The sequence below is a fragment of the Siphateles boraxobius genome, unplaced genomic scaffold, assembly GCF_051911475.1.
Source record: "Siphateles boraxobius isolate OS27281-9 unplaced genomic scaffold, OSU_SipBor_1 56, whole genome shotgun sequence".
NCBI lineage: Eukaryota > Metazoa > Chordata > Actinopteri > Cypriniformes > Leuciscidae > Siphateles > Siphateles boraxobius.
Window position 1 is genome coordinate 9566223 of NW_027509182.1, and position 18883 is coordinate 9585105.

General features: G+C 38.5%; 1 protein-coding gene and 1 long non-coding RNA gene across 3 annotated transcripts; one reads left to right on the forward strand and one right to left on the reverse strand.

The window, feature by feature from the left end:
* Positions 1-1250: 1250 nt before the first annotated feature.
* Positions 1251-8409, reverse strand: LOC143715050 (zinc finger CCHC domain-containing protein 8-like). Of its 2 annotated transcripts, none has more exons than XM_077206654.1 (5): positions 8277-8409; positions 7939-8048; positions 7048-7134; positions 6837-6951; positions 1251-3471 (listed from the first exon to the last, which is right to left on the reverse strand). In XM_077206654.1, the coding sequence occupies exons 1-5, from the start codon at positions 8305-8307 to the stop codon at positions 2633-2635; spliced, it is 1182 nt and encodes a 393-aa protein (XP_077062769.1). In that variant the 5' UTR covers positions 8308-8409; the 3' UTR covers positions 1251-2632. The 2 variants fall into 2 exon arrangements, with proteins under 2 accessions (XP_077062769.1, XP_077062768.1); XM_077206653.1 differs by having other exon boundaries at positions 6837-6954.
* An 8860-nt stretch (positions 8410-17269) lies between these two features.
* On the forward strand, positions 17270-18831 carry LOC143715056 (uncharacterized). The gene is made up of 4 exons (XR_013195668.1): positions 17270-17364; positions 17728-17827; positions 17956-18039; positions 18528-18831. It is a non-coding gene; the product is annotated as an uncharacterized LOC143715056 (long non-coding RNA).
* Positions 18832-18883: the final 52 nt, after the last annotated feature.

Here is an 18883-nt window from a genome sequence, read left to right on the forward strand (position 1 = left end):
TCCAGCCTTACAACGGTCTCTCTGGAAGAGGGTAATTTGAGCAGTGGAATGAAAGGAGTTGCTTTCGAGAACCTGTTCACCATGGTTAAAACCACCGTGTTGCCCTGCGAGGGAGTGAGGGCAGTGACGAAATCTATTGCAATGTCTGACCAGGGGTTGAAAGAGACCGGCAAGGAGTTGATTGGAAGTCTTACAACTGGTGCAAACCGAGCAGGCCAATACAAAATGACGTGTCACAAGCCATAGTTTGCCACCAGAACCGTTGCTTTATAAGAAAAATGGTACGACTCACCCCCGGATGACAAGCCACCTTGGAACAATGAACCCATCAAATAACGTCGGGCTGTAAACTCAGGCATGAATAAAACTTCCGGTGGACACCCGGGCGGAGGCGTTACCCCAAGTAAGGCCGTGCGGACCTTCGACTCAATCTCCCAAGTCATTATCAAAACCATACGTTTATGTGGTAAGATGGGCTCGGGAGAAAGTGGGCATTTAGTCAAAAACACAGAACAATGCGTCAGGTTTAATGTTCTTAGAACCCGGACGCTAGGAGATGGAAAAATCAAAACGACCGGAAAAAAGTGCCCACCGGGCCTGCCTTGAGTTTAATCATTCAGTGGATCTGATGTACTCAAGGTTCTTATGATCGGTCCAGACGATGAAGGTTTCTCCTGAACCCTCCAATCAATGACGCCATTCCTCCAAGGCGAGCTTGACTGATCAAAATGTTAGGCGTTACAAAAGTCCAGCTTTGTGAAAAAGAAAGCGCCCTGCAGTCTCTTGAAAGCCGAAGACATAAACGGCACAGGATAGGTTTTCTTTACCATGATGCTGTTTAGTCCTCGATAATCAATACAAGGACGCAGGGAACCGTCTTTCTTTCCCACAAAGAACCCTGGACCTGCAGAAGAAGAGGAATGGCGGATGAGTTTGTCTGCTAGAGAATCAGAAATAGATTTCTTCCTTTTGCTTTACTGCCATTCATAAATCCTCTTCCGTGGCTTCATGGTGTAGTAAAGTGTTCATCTTATGCACACTTCAGAATCTCGCTGGAAGTAGATCATCTGGGTACTTTTTGCCTACTATTTTATGAGTACTTTGAATTCAGACATACTTCTTTGTCACATAATTTTTTTACCTACTATATAATAGGAAACTATGTGATTTCAGATGCAGCCCAAGTGTTTCGTTTCTGAATAATTCCGTGATTTTGAACAATATGTGCGAGCCAATGATTCAATGAGACATTAATAAAAACAGTCACTTGGTTTATTCCTGAATGAATCAGCTGTTTTGAGCAAATCCTGTGAACAAATGATTCAGTGACTCAATCATTATGGTTTGCCGCCACCTACTGGCAGTTGTAATTTTCAATTTAAAAGAAGGTCTATTTCTTTTTTTCCCCAACACTTCAAATTTCTAATTAAAATATTAATCTCATTTATGCAAATTTGTTTACACTGACTTTATTTGATACAATAGCCAGTTATTCATTCTCATTAATAAAGTATTTAGAGGAAAATCTAGTCTAGTAGTTTTCAATTACATCTATGTATTTATGAAATAATAGTCTAGTCGAATACAAATACATGTCTATTTTGTTCATTTTAACTATGAATTACCACAGTACTGCAATGTATCATGATACTACTTGTATCTTGATATTTCAGCTGGTATAGTATTGTAAGATAAGTTTTTGGTAACACGACAACCCTAGATGTTAGCAGCGAAAAATTTGACTGGAAGGGTTCATTAAAATGACTTACTTTCGTCAGCTACAGCTCGTTAGATCTAGCACTCCATATCTTCTAAATCAGACACAGATAAAATTGTGCGGTAAGACTAAATTTATTTTGAGTGAATTATAACATTCATTTGAAAGAATTACAGAGAGGTGTACGATTGTGCGTGTGAAGTAACTAACGATGAAGCGATGAAGTGTAATAATTCAAAAGCAGCGATGTCACCACCTCGCTGCTGAAAAATATAATGTAGCTAATTAGTATCAAAGTAACGGGGCAGCGTTGACAATCTGTGCTCATATCGGTCTGGGCAGAGCAATCTCCCATCTGTGTGTGTATGTGCAGCGTATTAATACAGAGCGGCGGTAAACTGACCTACCGGTGCATTGGATGGTTTAAACGCACACAGCCCATGGTATAAAGAAAAATAAAATGAAGATTATCTAGAACAGGCAAAGACTTAGATTAATAAAAGATAAAAACTGTAAAAATTCAAGTGCAATGATTTAATTTTACTACCAAGTTAGAGTTAAAAACTTTTAATTGAGTGAGAATTCTTTAGAAAATTAAGCTGAAAGATATTCACAATAAATTACACAGATAATCTATGGCGGGCAAACAAATGAGTAATACATACAATAATTGAAATAACAGAAAACTGAATGGGAAAAATATCAATAAAAAAAATTGCGCACAAATCAAGTACCCACAGTCAGTTAATATTCAGGTACAAATCAAATGTAACCTTTTTGTGTTTTTAAAAATCACACGATAGCAATAAAAAGATACAAAGCACCAAAGTAAAACTACTTACAAAAGGACTGTAGTAAGAGAAAAAAAACAATGCTTATTGTCCACAGGTGGGCAGTAAAAATGGACGACTGCAATTATTTTTTGTTTTTTGCCTGATTTCTTGGAGAGCCTTTTAGTAAATCTCGAATCTTGAGGTAAACCCCTGTTGTTTCAGCAACTTCTGTAAATTCAGGAGTGTCTTCAAAAGGAATTATTCCCTCAGCAAATCTGCTACGGTGCGGGACGAAAGCTACTTTATTCATGGCAGGTTCCTCCGTGTCATCAGCCACTTGAGCGTTCGACTCTTGTGTGCTTATCTGTGGAGAGGCTGAAGTTTCATTCGTTGCGTTATTATTACCGTTTTCCTCGTAAATTTCATCCAGGACGATAATATCACTCAAATCGATCACGTTTTCATTGATTGAATGTTTTTCCTGAACATCACAGGTTGTTTTATCTCCTATCTCACCCTGGCAATTAGTTACTGGATCACCGGGTGAAGTTGGTGTGCTCTGGATTTCATAAGCATGACTCAAGTCCTCCAACTTTTCTCCTTCTTCCTCGGTGTCAAGCTTAAGCGAAGTGACAACACTGGGTGAACTTGGGATGGGGGTCCCAGAAGCTCCAGCTTCGGAATCACTGTTGGTTGTAGTATCTGCTTTTTCAAGGGCTGCCCAAAGAAGCCTTTGTTGCTCCTCCAGTTCCTCCAAAGTCAGCCCATCCTCTGACTCTTCCCCCTCCGTCATCCCCCTCCCTTGGGTGGATGGAGAATCACTTGTAGGTGGAGTTGCTGGTGGAGTACCCTTAGGGACTGGAGGTGTGGTTGGAGGCGTTCCCAGCGGTAGAGGTGGAGGAACGCTCAAGGATGAACAACCAGGAGGGAGTGGTGGGTGGAACTGGAAACCATCAGATCTCATTTGAGGCGTGTCATGATCTGTAGAAGAACGAAAACTAAATCATCATGATTGTCTTTCACGATAATGAAGTATTTTTTTAGTGAGACAGACATGTTGGCAACAAAAAATATTCAGGACACAACAATAGACCCTGACACATTTAAAGGAGTGATTCACCCAAAAATTTAAATTCACAACCACCACTTTGACACTTCAAAACATTTTACTTCGTAAAACTAATCCATATGAATTGACCAGTTTAGTCCAAACTTTTCTGAAGAGACTCAATCGCTTTATATGGTGAACAGATTGAATTTAGGCTTTTATTCTGAAGATGAACGTCATGAGGGTTAGTAATTAATGACAGAATTTTCATTTTTGGGTGAACTATCCCTTTAAAACATGCCAACTGAGACGCGCTAATGAAATGTCACCGCTATGGTCCTTGATTTTGGCCCTACAAAACTATTTCGTCCAAAACCAAAAATGATTCTCTACCACTTTACTTCTTGTTACAGCACAATATAAACATCAAAAGATATGTAATCGCTCAGTCAGTTTCTACAGTGGAAAGACGTCAATAAAACAGCTTGTAAACAATGTCACGAAACATTACAGTTACCTTAGGAAAATCATTCAATGTCCATAAGCTTAAGAAAAAAATTACACTATAGTAGGGCTGGGCGATAAAACGGTATCGGTATTTATCGACAGTACACCATTGTTAGTAACGATATAAAAATGTTTTATATAGCGCTCGATTTTTTAATTAAAACGAGCGTATCGCCCGTAGATCTTACTCTGTGGTAGGGATGGCTCGATACCACAATTTTGGCTTCGGTACGATACCAGAACCTAATACCTCGGTATCGATACCACAGGTAAAAAAAAAAAAAAGTCTCAATTTAAGTGACACTTAAAAAACACTGCTTGAAACTCTCCACTACCAAAATGTGCAAAGAAAAGGTATCAAAATGTACAAAAAATAATAATAATAATAATTAAGTCAGGGAACATACAGTAGGTTAAATTTTGATTTTGAAAAAAAAAAAACTGAAATTATACAGTTAAAATAGGTTAATATCTATAATAATAGATTAACATATAATAATAATAATAGAATAATGACATGACATGTAAACCATTAGCTGTCATGCATCAACAGAGAATTCTCAACATTTATTGCATTTATTCATCTTGGTTTGGTTACTGCTTGGGTTCATATTAGTTTAATGCTGTGCATTAAGTAATGATAACATGCTAAACATGTATTAGTATATTTAATTTGCTAGGTCATTTAATTACTGATTGATATAGATTAATAAATGCTATAATACTGTTAGGTCAGGTTACCTAATGAATGTTGACAAATGTAGCTTAATTGTAATATTAGTAATATTCATATTACTACTATTACTCTCTCTCTCTCTCTCGGCTTATTCCTCTAGGGGTCGCCACAGCGGCACTAATATGCCATTCATTTTACTATAGCGTGTCATGCAAGCAGATTCGAGCTTTCGTGTTTACCGTATCATATATAATTGATAAGCTCTTACGTATGTGCGCTGTTCAGTGTTCAATAAAAGTCTAAATTATATCAGTTGAATGATGGACTAACCTGTCGATCTCTGAACTCTTTGAACAAGTCAAGATGAGCAACGGATAAGTCAAGTGCTATAGGCAGATTTGATGTGTTGCCTCCCCGTTTGCAGAGTGGTGCATTGAGATCTGTTTCTTTACTTTTCTCATTACATTTGTTGGCAAAGTAATGCCTTATTTCACTCATACTGCTCTTTCTATTTATTAATTTCGGGCGTTTAGAAATTCGTTTGATCCATCGTGTTCCTCTGTTGTCACCGGTTTCGCGTGACCCGCGTCATTTTAGGTAGCGCACTGCCGCCTAGCAGTGAACTTGAAACAACAGCGCATCAAATACCGAATTGAACAAAATTATGATATTGTACCGTTTGAAATATAATATATACCGGTATTTTTGCAGTACCGGTATACCGCGCATCCCTACTTTGTGGCGTCTGTCGTTGCTATTCAACCATGAACTGCGCTCTCCACATCATGTTGACTGAAGGTTTGGTTCATTCGACCGTAATTCGTAAGTGGACTGTGAAGTTAAAGATGGCGTGACCACCACAACGTTGCCCAACAACAAATGACAAACGTAATGAAAGTGGAACGAAAACTGCGCTACTCATTATTTAGTGCTTTACGCTCAGTTTGGACCAATGTCTGTGCAGCGCGAGCCGATCTCGATCAAGCGACACTGTTACTACACAGCGCTAAGAGATCCAGTAAAGAAAGCAATTGAATTCGCCACAGAAGTAAAAACATTACTGCGAGATCTAGTGAGAAGCATTCACATTTCTCTGTTATTACCATAGATCTCTATTACCCCTTTTCCACCAAAAAGAACAAGGTGCCGGTTCAGAGCTAGAGCTAGTGCCGGTTCGGAGTTGGTTCGACTGACGAGCTTTGAAAGAACCGGTTTGCCTTTCCACAGGCTAGAGAGCCATCACAGAGCCAGATCTTACGTCACTGTATACTTCTCATGTTGCCTAGCAACGCTAGCGCGGCACACACAAACACACCATCAACAATGGCGGTCGTTGCGTTACTGTTTATGCTCATGGCTTTGCAAACCTACATTGGTATCCAAACACGGCGAATCCAGCACGTTCGTGCAGCTCGCCGTAACTTGCATTAACGGAGATTACAATCGAGCTGCTATTAGCACGATTAGCTGCTATTTAAAAAATGGCGGTCACAAGTTTCTGTTTGTCTTGTTGGTCACGGTAACCCCGCCCCCAGCCGCTGACGCAAGCGGTTCTTACTTCTAGACCAGCAATGATTTGGTGCTACTTAAGAACCACTTTTACTGGTTCGGAGGTGGTGCTTTGGTGCTCGAAAAACAAAGAATCGATTTGAAACTAGGCTCTGGCTCCGAACCAGCACCAGCTCTGCCTTGGTGGAAAAGGGGTATTTTAGATCAAACAGCGTTGGCGTGTAAACCAGGAGACACATTGTGCCATGAATAATCTAGTTATAGGTTTTAAGTCCACTATATAGAACAAATATAGAACTGCCTTATGTGCAATTTAAATGTTTAAATTAATCATTAGGGCTGGGGCGGTATGGATTTTTTCTAACCGCGGTTGAAAAGCAAGATATTCCCGCGGTATAGCGGTAAACCGCTTTAAATACAGAAAAAATACGCTTTAAATACCACCCCGCCCCCAATCCAAATCACAGTGTTACATACTATGTATGCACATAAGATTTTTTACAAAGTATATAATTTCACTGCAAAGATGCCATGTCAAGTATGTATTTCAGAACAATCTGTTCTCAATAAAACCTACAGTGTCTTAACAAAATTGAAGCTGTGTACCTGACTCTATCTCCATATCCGATGCCTGGTGGGGTTGCTCTGAATTAGATCTCAATTTCTTTGTCTTCTGGAGAGTGGATTCAGACTCTTGACGCCTCTTACTGCAGCTGGTGTCCTTCTGTGCACATACGGAGGTCATAAATTCCTTGGGAAATATCAATAAAGGCAATAAACCAGAAAAAAACTAAAATATATTGAAAAGGGTTTTTACCGATGGAAAGTTACTGCTTAAAAAAGCAGCAACATTTTGCTTCCATTGCTGAGGCTGCATTGGGATAGACCCGAAAGACCTGTAATCCTGTATATTGGGGGAAACACAAACACAAACAAGGGTTTGTTGGATTTCAACAGAACAGGCTTAATAGAGGGAAAACTGCCATCTACAGCCACATTTGCAGACTGTCAGCTTGTAGAAAAAGGGTGTGTCTCAATCAGCTCCCTAGTTCAGTAATCAAGGAGTCATCCATTTTAAGGGCTGTCTCAATCCCAAAATCCTTCTTGTGCACCGAAACGTTCGCTCCCTAAAAAAAATCCCACAATGCACCGTGAAAACTAGGGAGCATCAATGTTAGATGTTTTTTTTTAAATATTACTGTATTATATTTCTGCATAAACATACACTGCTACTAAACAGGTAAAGAACATAATTTATCTAAGATTTATTATCAATTTACAGCAGAAAGGTTGCAGGTAAATGTTACAATCAATGTATTTATCAATGTACTTTTAAATAACATAAAAAATAAATATCAGAAAGATATCTGTGCTGCTGTTGTTCATAAATATCAGAAGTGATGTTGTACATCGAGGATGTTGCCATGTAGCCAGAAATAGAGCCATCCCAATGTGTAGTGAGTCAGTGTCCTCCTCACCAGTGCGTGATTTCGAGTACGCAATATACTGATTCACGATCTAGGGAGCTGATTGAGACGCACCCAAGATGTTCTACATTTCCTGAAGAGAATGTCAGTGGTAGATGTTACATCATCTTCGTTTTGTCTGTAGCTAAAGTTTCACCATACCAAGTTGCATCACGATGTGGAAAGTAACACAAGCATTTCTTTGTTTGTGTTGTGTCCAATTAGAGTGTATGTACACTTACATCTCTTATGTTGGGTGACGTAGAGACATTGAAGCCAGGAAAGTCAACCAGCTTGGAGACATCATAAGATGTCTTTTGGCTGAGGTTATTTTCATCTTCATCATTTGATCCTTGCAAAGAAAAGTTAATGAGTCAATGGCAGTATAGTTCCACTTAAAACACACTATCCTTCCTTAATCACGCTTATGAAAGGTGAAGGTCGTGCAGTCCTGTGGTCAGCTGCAACCAACCCCTCAAGTATGAAAACAATTAGTAATAACTTTACAATTATGGGGTTTCGTAACCTAAGAGATTTGTTGCTCACACAGGCCATAATAAAATACCAAACTCAGTCTTACCATCATAGAGAATCAGGCCTGAGTTTTCCATTTCTGCCTCTTTTAACTAGCCAGGCGGGTATCCGAGCTCCCTCATGCGGTATATGAATGGAGGAAGGGTGTTTACAGTGATCCCAAGAGCATCAAGGAGGTCTTCACTACACAAAGACAATATAAACTGCATATCAGCTGAGTCGACTTTCAGAAAAATGACATTTCACAGACCAGGCGTAAGCGTAGTCCCGGACTAAAACGCATGTTTGAGCCGTTTTATCTGAAAGCAACTTGCACTGATATATCTTAAAATATGTCAGTTCCATTGTTTGTCTCAAGATGCACACCAGTCATGTTTCTTTTTTCTAAGGCACGTTTATAAAAGCTACTTAAATGCCTTAATTGAACTAAGGCCTCATCCTGGCTTAATCTAAGCTCTGTCTGTGAAACCAGGCCTATAACTCCCAAATTAAAATATATGGGCAAATAAATGTGGGTGGAAAGACAAAATGCCTTTGTTATTTTATCAGTACTCGAGTCAACTGTATGTACAAGTCTATAATATTACATGCAATATTTAATAACCCATTTTCTAAATCAGTATATATATATATATATATATATATATATATATATATATATATATATATATATATATATTTACGAGACTGTATGAGAAGGAAATCGAGTCAGCCGACCTGCTATACATTGCTGATTCTGAACGAACTCGTCTTCGAGATTAACTAGTTCTCAATCGCATTTTTAGTCAATAAAATATTAACACAATAGTACATATTTGACCATTATTTTTTTGACATTATACAGGGGAAGCTGAGCTTCCCTTACAGTCTTAAAGAAATCGCCTCTGGTGTCCACACTGCATACTTTATCATGCTTCTTATAACTGACTGTTTGTTTCCTGATGTATAGCCTAGTGAACTTTTCCATCAGTCATGATGAATCTTTGAGAGGAAACTGGAGTGCACGATGAAGCCTCTCCTCCCAACTGTCTTCACAGCTTCTCCTGTATCAGGTTGTAAGTACTCCCTGTATCCAATACCGCCTTCACTTCTTTACCTTTTACTGTTACAGGTACCAAGAGAAGGGAGGTCATTGAGATGGGTTGTGCTATGGAAAGTCCTGTCAGATTTTTGCCGAGCCTTGGTGCACAAGCCCACCTAGACAAGGGTCTGTCTGGCCTTCCTCAAGTTGTGTTGACACGTCTGGACAAACTAAGGCGTGGGCAGAGGGAACCGCAACTTCGGATTCCAGACTCGGAAAAATATGTGGCTGGTAACCTTAACTACTTTCAAACGAAGACAGGCCTGTGGACGAAACTGCTAACGAGTTATTTATTGATATTGTAAGTACTCTTTTTTTTCTCTCAGTCATTTTTTTCAATAGACCAACTGGTATTACAAAGCATCATGTAATGGGATCCACCATTGTGAATCAATAACATCAAATAATTTCTTGCATGTTAAAGAATACCTAGTCAAAATATTGCTTAAATACAAACTTACAGAATCTATTTTTCCAGGCACAAAACCGTACTGCCCCCCTGAGTATGATTTAAACGGCGAGTATCACGGGGAACCAGCGACAGTTTGGTCACTCGGGATACTCTTGTTTGCACTGCTGTGTGGGCAATTTCCAGAGTCAGAAGACTCGGACGAGCTCAATTATAACATCTGGATCCAGGATAGATTCCATAATAGACAGATCTGGACTGCAGTAAACAGGAGGCACATCCCTTCTATGGCGCAGAGTGTCTAGAAACCACTCAGTTTTAGCATGTGCAGAATGAGGCCTGGCATTGTCTTGCTTCCCAGGAAAGATGTCATCTTGATGGTAGTTTATGTCTCTGTACAATCCAAATACATGCCTCCATGTCAATGGTACCTTCACAATAATGCAAGTTACCCATACCGTTTGCAGTGATGCACCTCAATACCAGCACAGATGTTTGCTTTTGGACCTGTCGCTGGTGAAAGTCTGGATGGTGCCTTTCGTCTTTAGGACTGAGAACTCGGTGTCCATTTTTTTCCAAAAACAAGCTGAAACATGGACTCATCTGACCACAGCACACATGTCCACTGTCTTCTAGACCATCTGAGATGAGCTCAGTTCCAGAGAACTCGCCGGCATCTCCACATAGAACCGATGTAAAGTTTTCTCCTTGCGTAACAGAGATTCAAGTGGCATTTCTTGATGCAGCGTCAGACTGTGTTCAGTGAAGACGGTTTTCCAAATTACTCCTGAGCACATGCGTCTGTATTTAACAGAGTAACATGATGGTATCTTGTGCAATGCCATCTGAGGGCTCAAAGGTCACGCACATTCAACAGAGGTCTACTGCCTTACACAACACAGACTGAGATTTCTCTGGATTCCCTGAATCTTGTGACAATATTATGTATGGAAGATGATGAAAGACATAAATTATTTGCAATCTTGCATTGAGAAATGTGATTTTTTTAATTGTTTGACAATTCTCTCATGATATTTGGCACAAAGTGATGAGCCATGACCCATCTTTGCTTAAAAGGACTGAGAAGCACTTTTACACCCAAACATGATACTCTCAACTATTACCAATTCACCTGCTCATTGTGGACTGTTTCAAAATAGTTGGATAATCTAATTTGGATAATCTTTTCACTTTTATTTGGTCTCTGTCCCAACTTTTGTGTTGCAGCCATCAAAATCAAAATTTGTTCTATTTACAAAATACAATTATGTTGGTCAGTGAAAACATTGGAAAACATTTCTTTGTACTTTTGTCAGTTAATAAAAGGTTAAATAGAATGAACACATCACAGATTCTTGATTTTATTGCATTTTACAAAATGTCCCAACTTTTTCTGATTTGGGGTTGTAGTAAGAATTCAATTAGAGATCTCTACAATTCAATTCTTACTAGTAACAATTCCAATTAGAGATCTCTACAAATGAATTTTTACTAGTCATATGTCTCCACTGACTTCCATTCATTTTAAATTTCAGAGCTCTCTAATTGAATTGTTACTAGTAAGAATGCAATTTCTGAACTCTCTAATTTAATTTTCCTAGTAAAAAAATGAATTAAAGGTATGTATAATTTGACTTTAAAAAGTGTGCAGGAACCCTGTCTGCAATTGCATTCTTACTAGTAACAACTGAATTAGAGAGCTCTCTAATTGTAATTGCTACTAGTACGAATTGAATTGTAGAGCTCTCTAATTGAATTCTTACTAGTAAAAATGCAATTACGAGTAAGGCTGGGTAGAATTTAAGCTAAAACGGCTTGCATAAGAACACATTCTCATCGACTCGGCGATGCGGTCGAAAGTAATGCACTTTCTTCTAATTGCAGCCACCCAAGAAATTCAACGTCTCCTTGTCACATCGGAGACATGCTCTCCTTCGTGTGTTTTCCATGTAGGGAAAACGCAAAAACTGTAACGCATGGTTCCTACGGTTTCCACGAAAATTGTGTGAGACACTGGAGCAGTTTTTTACACAACAGTGTTTTCCAGGCATTCTAAAATAGTGTGACAACCTCCTCTACTACCAATACAAACAATGAACGGTGCTGGCGGGTATCCTCCCAAAATGTCGGAAAGGGAAGGAGGTCTCTGGGGGCGGGGTGCTGTGTCGTGACGACATCTCCTCATTCTCAATAATTTCAAACCTGAACCTAACAAATTTTTATTCAAAGATCAACAGTCTGTCATAGTCTTTAGTTTGCCACAAAAAACAACAACATTAAAATCATGAACTCAAATGTCATTGTGAAAAAATATTTAAAATATTTTGAATGAAAATTAGCTTATCAATGCACATAGATATAAACACTAGATGTCGCCTTGGCTACGGCAGTTCATTGGAACGAATGCATCAATAGAGCCGCCATCTTGAAACAGGGGAGCCCCTCCTCTTTGCATCAGTGTCAATGTAGGAAAAGGTCTAACGGAAATAAAATCACCATAAATCGTCATGAATACGATTTTCTAGTTGTTTTGGTTCCTTCCAATGGTCAGATATGTATTTATTATAGAGTCCAGAGAAATTTAAAAAAAATGTAAAATAATTTCACAATCTTGTGAAATGCAATCCCTTGCTGTCTGGTTTTTAGATGTCGTTTGTGTGAACATCCATATGCAGCACAAAAGTCCAGGATCATCCATGAATTCAGCGTTACCTATCTACTTCCTATGACAAGAGCCCTGTTCCAAGATGGCGGCGGTTTTGACGCATGCTTAGAACCCCAAGGCGACATCGAGTGTATATATCTATGGTCAATGCATGTCTAAGTTCGCCTACTGTAGAACGTCAAAAAAAAGAAACAAAAAAGATCCTGCTGCCGGCAGCGGCTGGCTGCAGGACGACTCAACCTCCACGGACAGTTTTTAATGTTTTATAAGACAATAACTATTTAAGATTTTGCTTTAGTATAATTTCCGGGACAACAGCATAGATTTCGGGTCTGTCCCGCATTTTTCGGGACGTCTGGTCACCCTAGCTACATTCCAGTCGTCGTCATAATATAATAGTAGCCTTATATGAATGCAATTTTTACACACACACACACACACACACACACACACACACACACACACACACACACACACACACACACACACACACACACACACACACATATATAAATGTCTAACCACACCTAACATTACTTTTATTTTGAAAAGAAGGAAATGGGTGTAATCTGTTTTGCATCTAATGAATATGAGTTTTATTAGTAATAATTGAATTAGAGAGCTCTCTAATTGTAATTTTTCTAGTAATAATTGAATTCGATTATTAGTCTGTGCGCTGCCACGCTATTAAAACGTATTAATTCCCTGAAGGCCTATAGGTGTGAAATGCACGGCCCGCCACTGACGAATTTTATATAGATTATGTATTTTTAAATTGTTAGATGACATGACAACCATAACGTTCTGGCAAATAAACCTTAAATCTATATTTAACTATACAGTGTTTCGCCACATGTTCAATTCTGTTTTGTGAAGGACTAATCAAGGAAAATTTCAGTTTGTTTTGTTGTACTTTGTTCAATAGGTTCAAGGGGTAGACCAAGCTTAGACGTGACCAGGGAACAACTGCAGCTGTTGCTTAAGCAGGGGTTCAAAGCCAAGGCCATGGCAAGGATGCTTGGATGCTCAACCTCCTACATGTACCACAAACTCCGTGCCCTAGCTGGGAATATGAATGAGGGACCGATTTACCCAAATTGATGATGATGCTCTAGAGCAGTGTGTACAAAGGCTTCATTGACAGTATCCCAAATCAGGTTATGAGGTATGTCTAAGCATATAAACACACACACACACACACACGCTGAACAATGTTGGTCAAACATTTTGTAGCTCTGTACGTGCTTACTTTCTTACTAATCTTTTTGAAAATAACTATTTGGGGGGGAAATAAGTAAAATGATGTGCATATGAGACATTTCCAGGCTTAAAAAAGGCATCAACGTGTATTTGCAACTGTAGACATAGTTTGGATTCAATTTCAGTTGCAGATTTTTACTCGGCTTGTTAACATTAATGTGGGGCATTATTGTTTCTAATCAACCATGAACAAGCACTCTGTTTTCACAAGTTTCTGTTTCAAAACAGATGATGCAAGGATACCTGTCAGCTGAGGGGATTCATGTACAAAGACAACGTGTGCGTAAAATGCTCAGTAAAATTAACCCAGCAGCAGCAGCTGAACGGTGGAGCTGTGCTGTTGCAAGACGAACATACTTTGTCCCGCATCCAAACAGCACATAGATGGGCACATGCACCTTATAAGGTATTAACTTAAACATTTCATCTGTGCACTTAAATCCATTGTACATTCACTCTCTCACACATACACTTTAAACACTCTCACTCTCTTATATTTGCAACACTCAATCTCTCTCACACACACACTTTGTTTCTGTCACATATAGTTGTGGTCAAAAGTTTGCATACATTTTGCAGAATGTGCAAATATGTTATTTTTAACAATTAAATGATCAAAAAGAAATTGCATGTCTTTTTTTTCTTTTCCTGCCCAGAATAAGCTATTTCACATAACAGACGTTTACATCTGTATACTCAAGACAAAATTGCTGGATTTATAAAACCATTCTAAAGTTCACACCCACTTTGATTCTTAATATTCTGTTGTTACCTGGATATTTTCACATTCTTTGATAGTTGTTTACTAGTTCCTTATTTAACCCAAGCAGTAAAACTGTCTACTGTACTCAAATTCTCCAGATCCTGCAGATTCATGCATGATTTTGAGATCAATCATTCAAAAAGGGGGTGTAAACAATATTTGTGCAAAATTTAATAATTTAATTTATGTACACAGATGGGGAATAGTGACACATGGAGGGATTGATGGACACTCACGAGTCATCACTTACCTAAGAGCAAACCTTGACAGTGTTGGCCAGTTTTGTTGGAGCAACAATTCAGTATGGACTTCCATCCAGAGTGAGGTCTGACAGTGGTGGAGAAAACACTCAGGTCGCTTTGCTTATGAATCTGATTTATGGTGATGAACGGAGGAGTCACATCACAGGAAGATCTGTACACAACCAGCATATCGAAAGGCTCTGGAGAGATGTTTTTACCCAGGTTATTCAATACTTCTACCAGCTGCTTCATTCCTTTTAGGATGAGCAAATTCTGGATCCAGACAATGACATACACAGATTTTCTGTACAACGAGTTTACCTGCCAGTCATTCAGGAAAGATTGGACACTTTCAGAGCAGCATGGAACAGTCACTGGCTACGTACTGAATCAAATCTTACACCCAACCAGATATGGATGGAAGGTATGGTTGCGAACCGTCAACAGGACACAACAGCCATTAACAATGTTTTCAGCAGAGACCCATACAACTTTTTTTTCTTGAGTATCAATCAAGATGGGAACATGAAAGGTCAATAAACAACATTTATGAATTGTGTGTTTATGAACACTATCTCTGCTTGGATTTTGGCTAAATTAAAGATACACTCTGTAAGAATCTACAAATGTGGTGCATTCAAAATTTAACAGACATCACAAACAAACTTTTTAAAAATATTTGTCCTCAGGTTAAAGAAAACTGTAATATGTTTTGGATGACGACCTTTAGTGTCAGTTTAGTGCTTTGAAAATCAACAATTACTAAACATTAAAGGTGAATCCAGTTTTCTGGGAAGCTAATTTGCATTCTAAAAATCACAACAATTTGGATAATAATGTGTTAGGAATATATAATAATATTGACTCATCCATTTTCTTAAAATAATGGTTAAAAGGGTTGAAATGTGATGTTTATTATTTTATATACTTTTTTGTTTTGAGGACTGCTGATTCTATTTTCCCACCCAGAATTTAAAGTGCATCAATGTTGGTCTTCCCCTCCTTCTCACAACCTGTTTCATGAGGATATGATGCTATTTTACTCAATGAGCTGCACAATTTTTTGTTTTTTTAAAACAGAGATCACAATTCAGCACGATTCTGAAGACAACTAAACAATATATAATATATTTACTAGAGGTTCTGACAAAATGTTAGTTGCTGCAGTCCATTAAAAAAATATTTAATTAATTTGAATAAATGGTTCAATGATTCATTCATAAAGACATCACTTGTTTCATTCTGGGTGAATCAGTGATTTTGATTAATGATTCAATGACAAATACAAAAACAGTCACTTGTCGCCACCCACTGGCGGAACGATGTAATTGATATAATTTTTATTTCCTTTCAAAAGTTGATCTACTCTATTTTGATCAATAACAATAACCTCAGTGTTTTTGTACATTAACAGGATGCAGTAATAGAGGGTAAACCACTATATTTAATAAAATTATTAAATGGATGCTGACTCATTGGGACAATAAAGCCCTCCCTACACCAAACCTAACCGATAAACACTTTATTATTAAACAGTCGCTGGGCACTTTATTTCCACTTTTCAAGTATTTTCTTCATTTTTATTTAAAATAAATGCCATTCCGATAAGATATGTGATGGGCAAAAGGCGATTTTGTACTCTGGTCGAATGTGTCAAAGACTACATGCTGGTGCCACACTCCCTACGGCCTACTCCACAGCAGACGTAAAGTGGACTGCGTCTTTTAGCCAAAATAAACAGGCTATTTACACTTAGAGCCACTCCATTATCAGAAATGTAAAAAAAAAGGAAAACATTTTTTTAAGTGTGCATTGGCCCCTGGCCCTGTGCCCATAAAATGTCCATTGGATAACCCAGCCCAAACTCTCAATAGCGGGAGTGTGGGGCTCGCTCCCATCCTCTCATACTCCACTGGGACTCCCACGACATTGGTTGTTACAGCCGCCTCGCACACCTGGTCAAACGGGCTTCCCTCAGACTCTGATCTTGTAGAAAGTACACCAACACAATGAAGACACAGAAGAGACCGACAGCAATGAACAGAAACAGGAACTTACACGTGCAAACAAGGATAATTAATGACACACACCTCAACTGAATAACAACTAATCTGAAACCATGACAACAAAATTCACTATGGAAACAACGCAAACTGAAAACAAAGTCCAGTGGGCATGACAGACTGCACACAATACTAGGCTACTAATAGTAATATTGATATATAAAAAAGCACTATTAAAACAAGGCAACTGAAATTGTTTGACTTTTTTTCTATGCTATAATGTGTTTCTATAATAAAAACATACATGATATATGTTAGCTTTCAAGGAATATGGAAGCAAAATGACCAAACATAAAAAATAAACTTCACAGCCATGTTATCTTTGCAAGCACGGACTGTTAGTTGAATCAGTCTTCTTTTTATTATATAATTAGCATTAAACAAACAATATCGTTTTTATACACAGTGATAAAAGATTATTAAAATGAAAGATTAAAAAATGATTACAACCACCAAATAGGTGGCGATATATTTACCAAGAATGTAAATCGGCATTAAACAAAAGAAGAAGAAAGTAGAATGGCGCGCTTGTTCTTAACGTCCGTTTCCATGGTGACTCGTCGATTCGTAGAGGATGCGAGTTAACTGTGAACATACTCGAGGTTGGCTGATGTTACTCCCGGATGAGTATTTAGAACCAGCATACCTCGAGTAAGCAAGGTTTGGTTTAATCAACCACGAGTTAAGTGTATGTTTGACGGCAAGATAACATTGCTTTCTTCAGCGGCTGCGCAAATGCAGATTTGAATGTTCGCTATGATAGTAACGTTATAGCTATTAACTTACTTTTCAAATGTTTAATACACACAGCTGAGTCGTTGTATAAGTACTATCTCGCGTGTTTGTTTGAATCGAGATCACGATCTTTTAATGATTAATCGTGCTGCTGTTATACAGTATTTGTGTCTCAGTCTGATCTTTTCAGGCTAGACATCATTATTAAAAAGAGTTTAGTTTACATGAAATCCGATTAAACCTGGGTAATTTCAGATTTAATCCACATCAAATTTTCAGTTACGCAGAAGCCCCGCCCACAGAGTGACGATGACCAGTGACGCAGTGATCAGCCTGCATAGGAATGCATTATAGAACGTGACGTCACAATCGCATACAGGTCAATTAAAGCACAATTTCACACATTCTCTTCATTACTTTGCTGACCGTTTTCTACTGGCATTTCTTGCAGCGTAGTTTGTTAGCATTTGAAAATGGGTTCAAACATATCTTGTGTTAAATGTGTAGATGTTTCTGACAGTGTGGAAAATTTACACAAAAAAGAGAAAGGCAAGAGGAAGGCAAAAACCAATGAGACCAGCTCTAGTCAAGGTAAGAAAGAGGATCAGACATGTCAATGTTATAATATCAAATGTTAATGTTAAAATATCAAACATGTCAATGTTAAAATGAAGATGTTGTGCTAATCAGATGGCAAATTAATGAATTCTACATTTGAGCATGTATCGTTACCTAAAGGGTTACCAAGCAACATCTGGATTGCCCAATTAATATTCACACAGACACAACTGAATGAAAATTAATGTATGGGTCTTGGTGTATGTTTTGAAATTTGAACTATTTTTAATTTGACACTTAAACAGAGAACAGAACATTCCTGCATGTGCTTACTGACTGACAACTGAGAAAGCGGAATGCATGAATTAGACCTGTGTGAATGCCCCAAAAACTCGCTTCATAATTTACAGCAACCTTAGTTGTAGCAATATTAGTGTATAGTAATGTCTACGGTTATGCAATCTTTTATTAATAGTATTTCATTAAAACCATCTTTTGGTTGATATGATTTCCCCCTTTAGATCAGACTTCTCAGCATGTCACCAGTACCAGCGAGCCTGAACTCCTCAGCGTTGCAGAGGAACCTGGTCATGCTGAAGTCGACGACGAGTGGAGTGATGACGCCTTCCAGGACTTAGTCGGAGATTCGTCAGAATGGGGTGCCGACGTCCTCAACTCTTTGAGTTGTGTCTTCTCAGACTTTAATGTCAATACCCTCCAAACTCCAGTCTGTGTTGCGACTGACTTGAGTGTTGACGTCCTCCAAGCTACAGTCTGTGCCACATCCGACTATAGAGTTCCAGTCCGAGATGTGGCCTACTATAGAGCCAATGTCTCTCGAGTTCCAGTCCGAGATGTGGCCTACTATAGAGCCAAT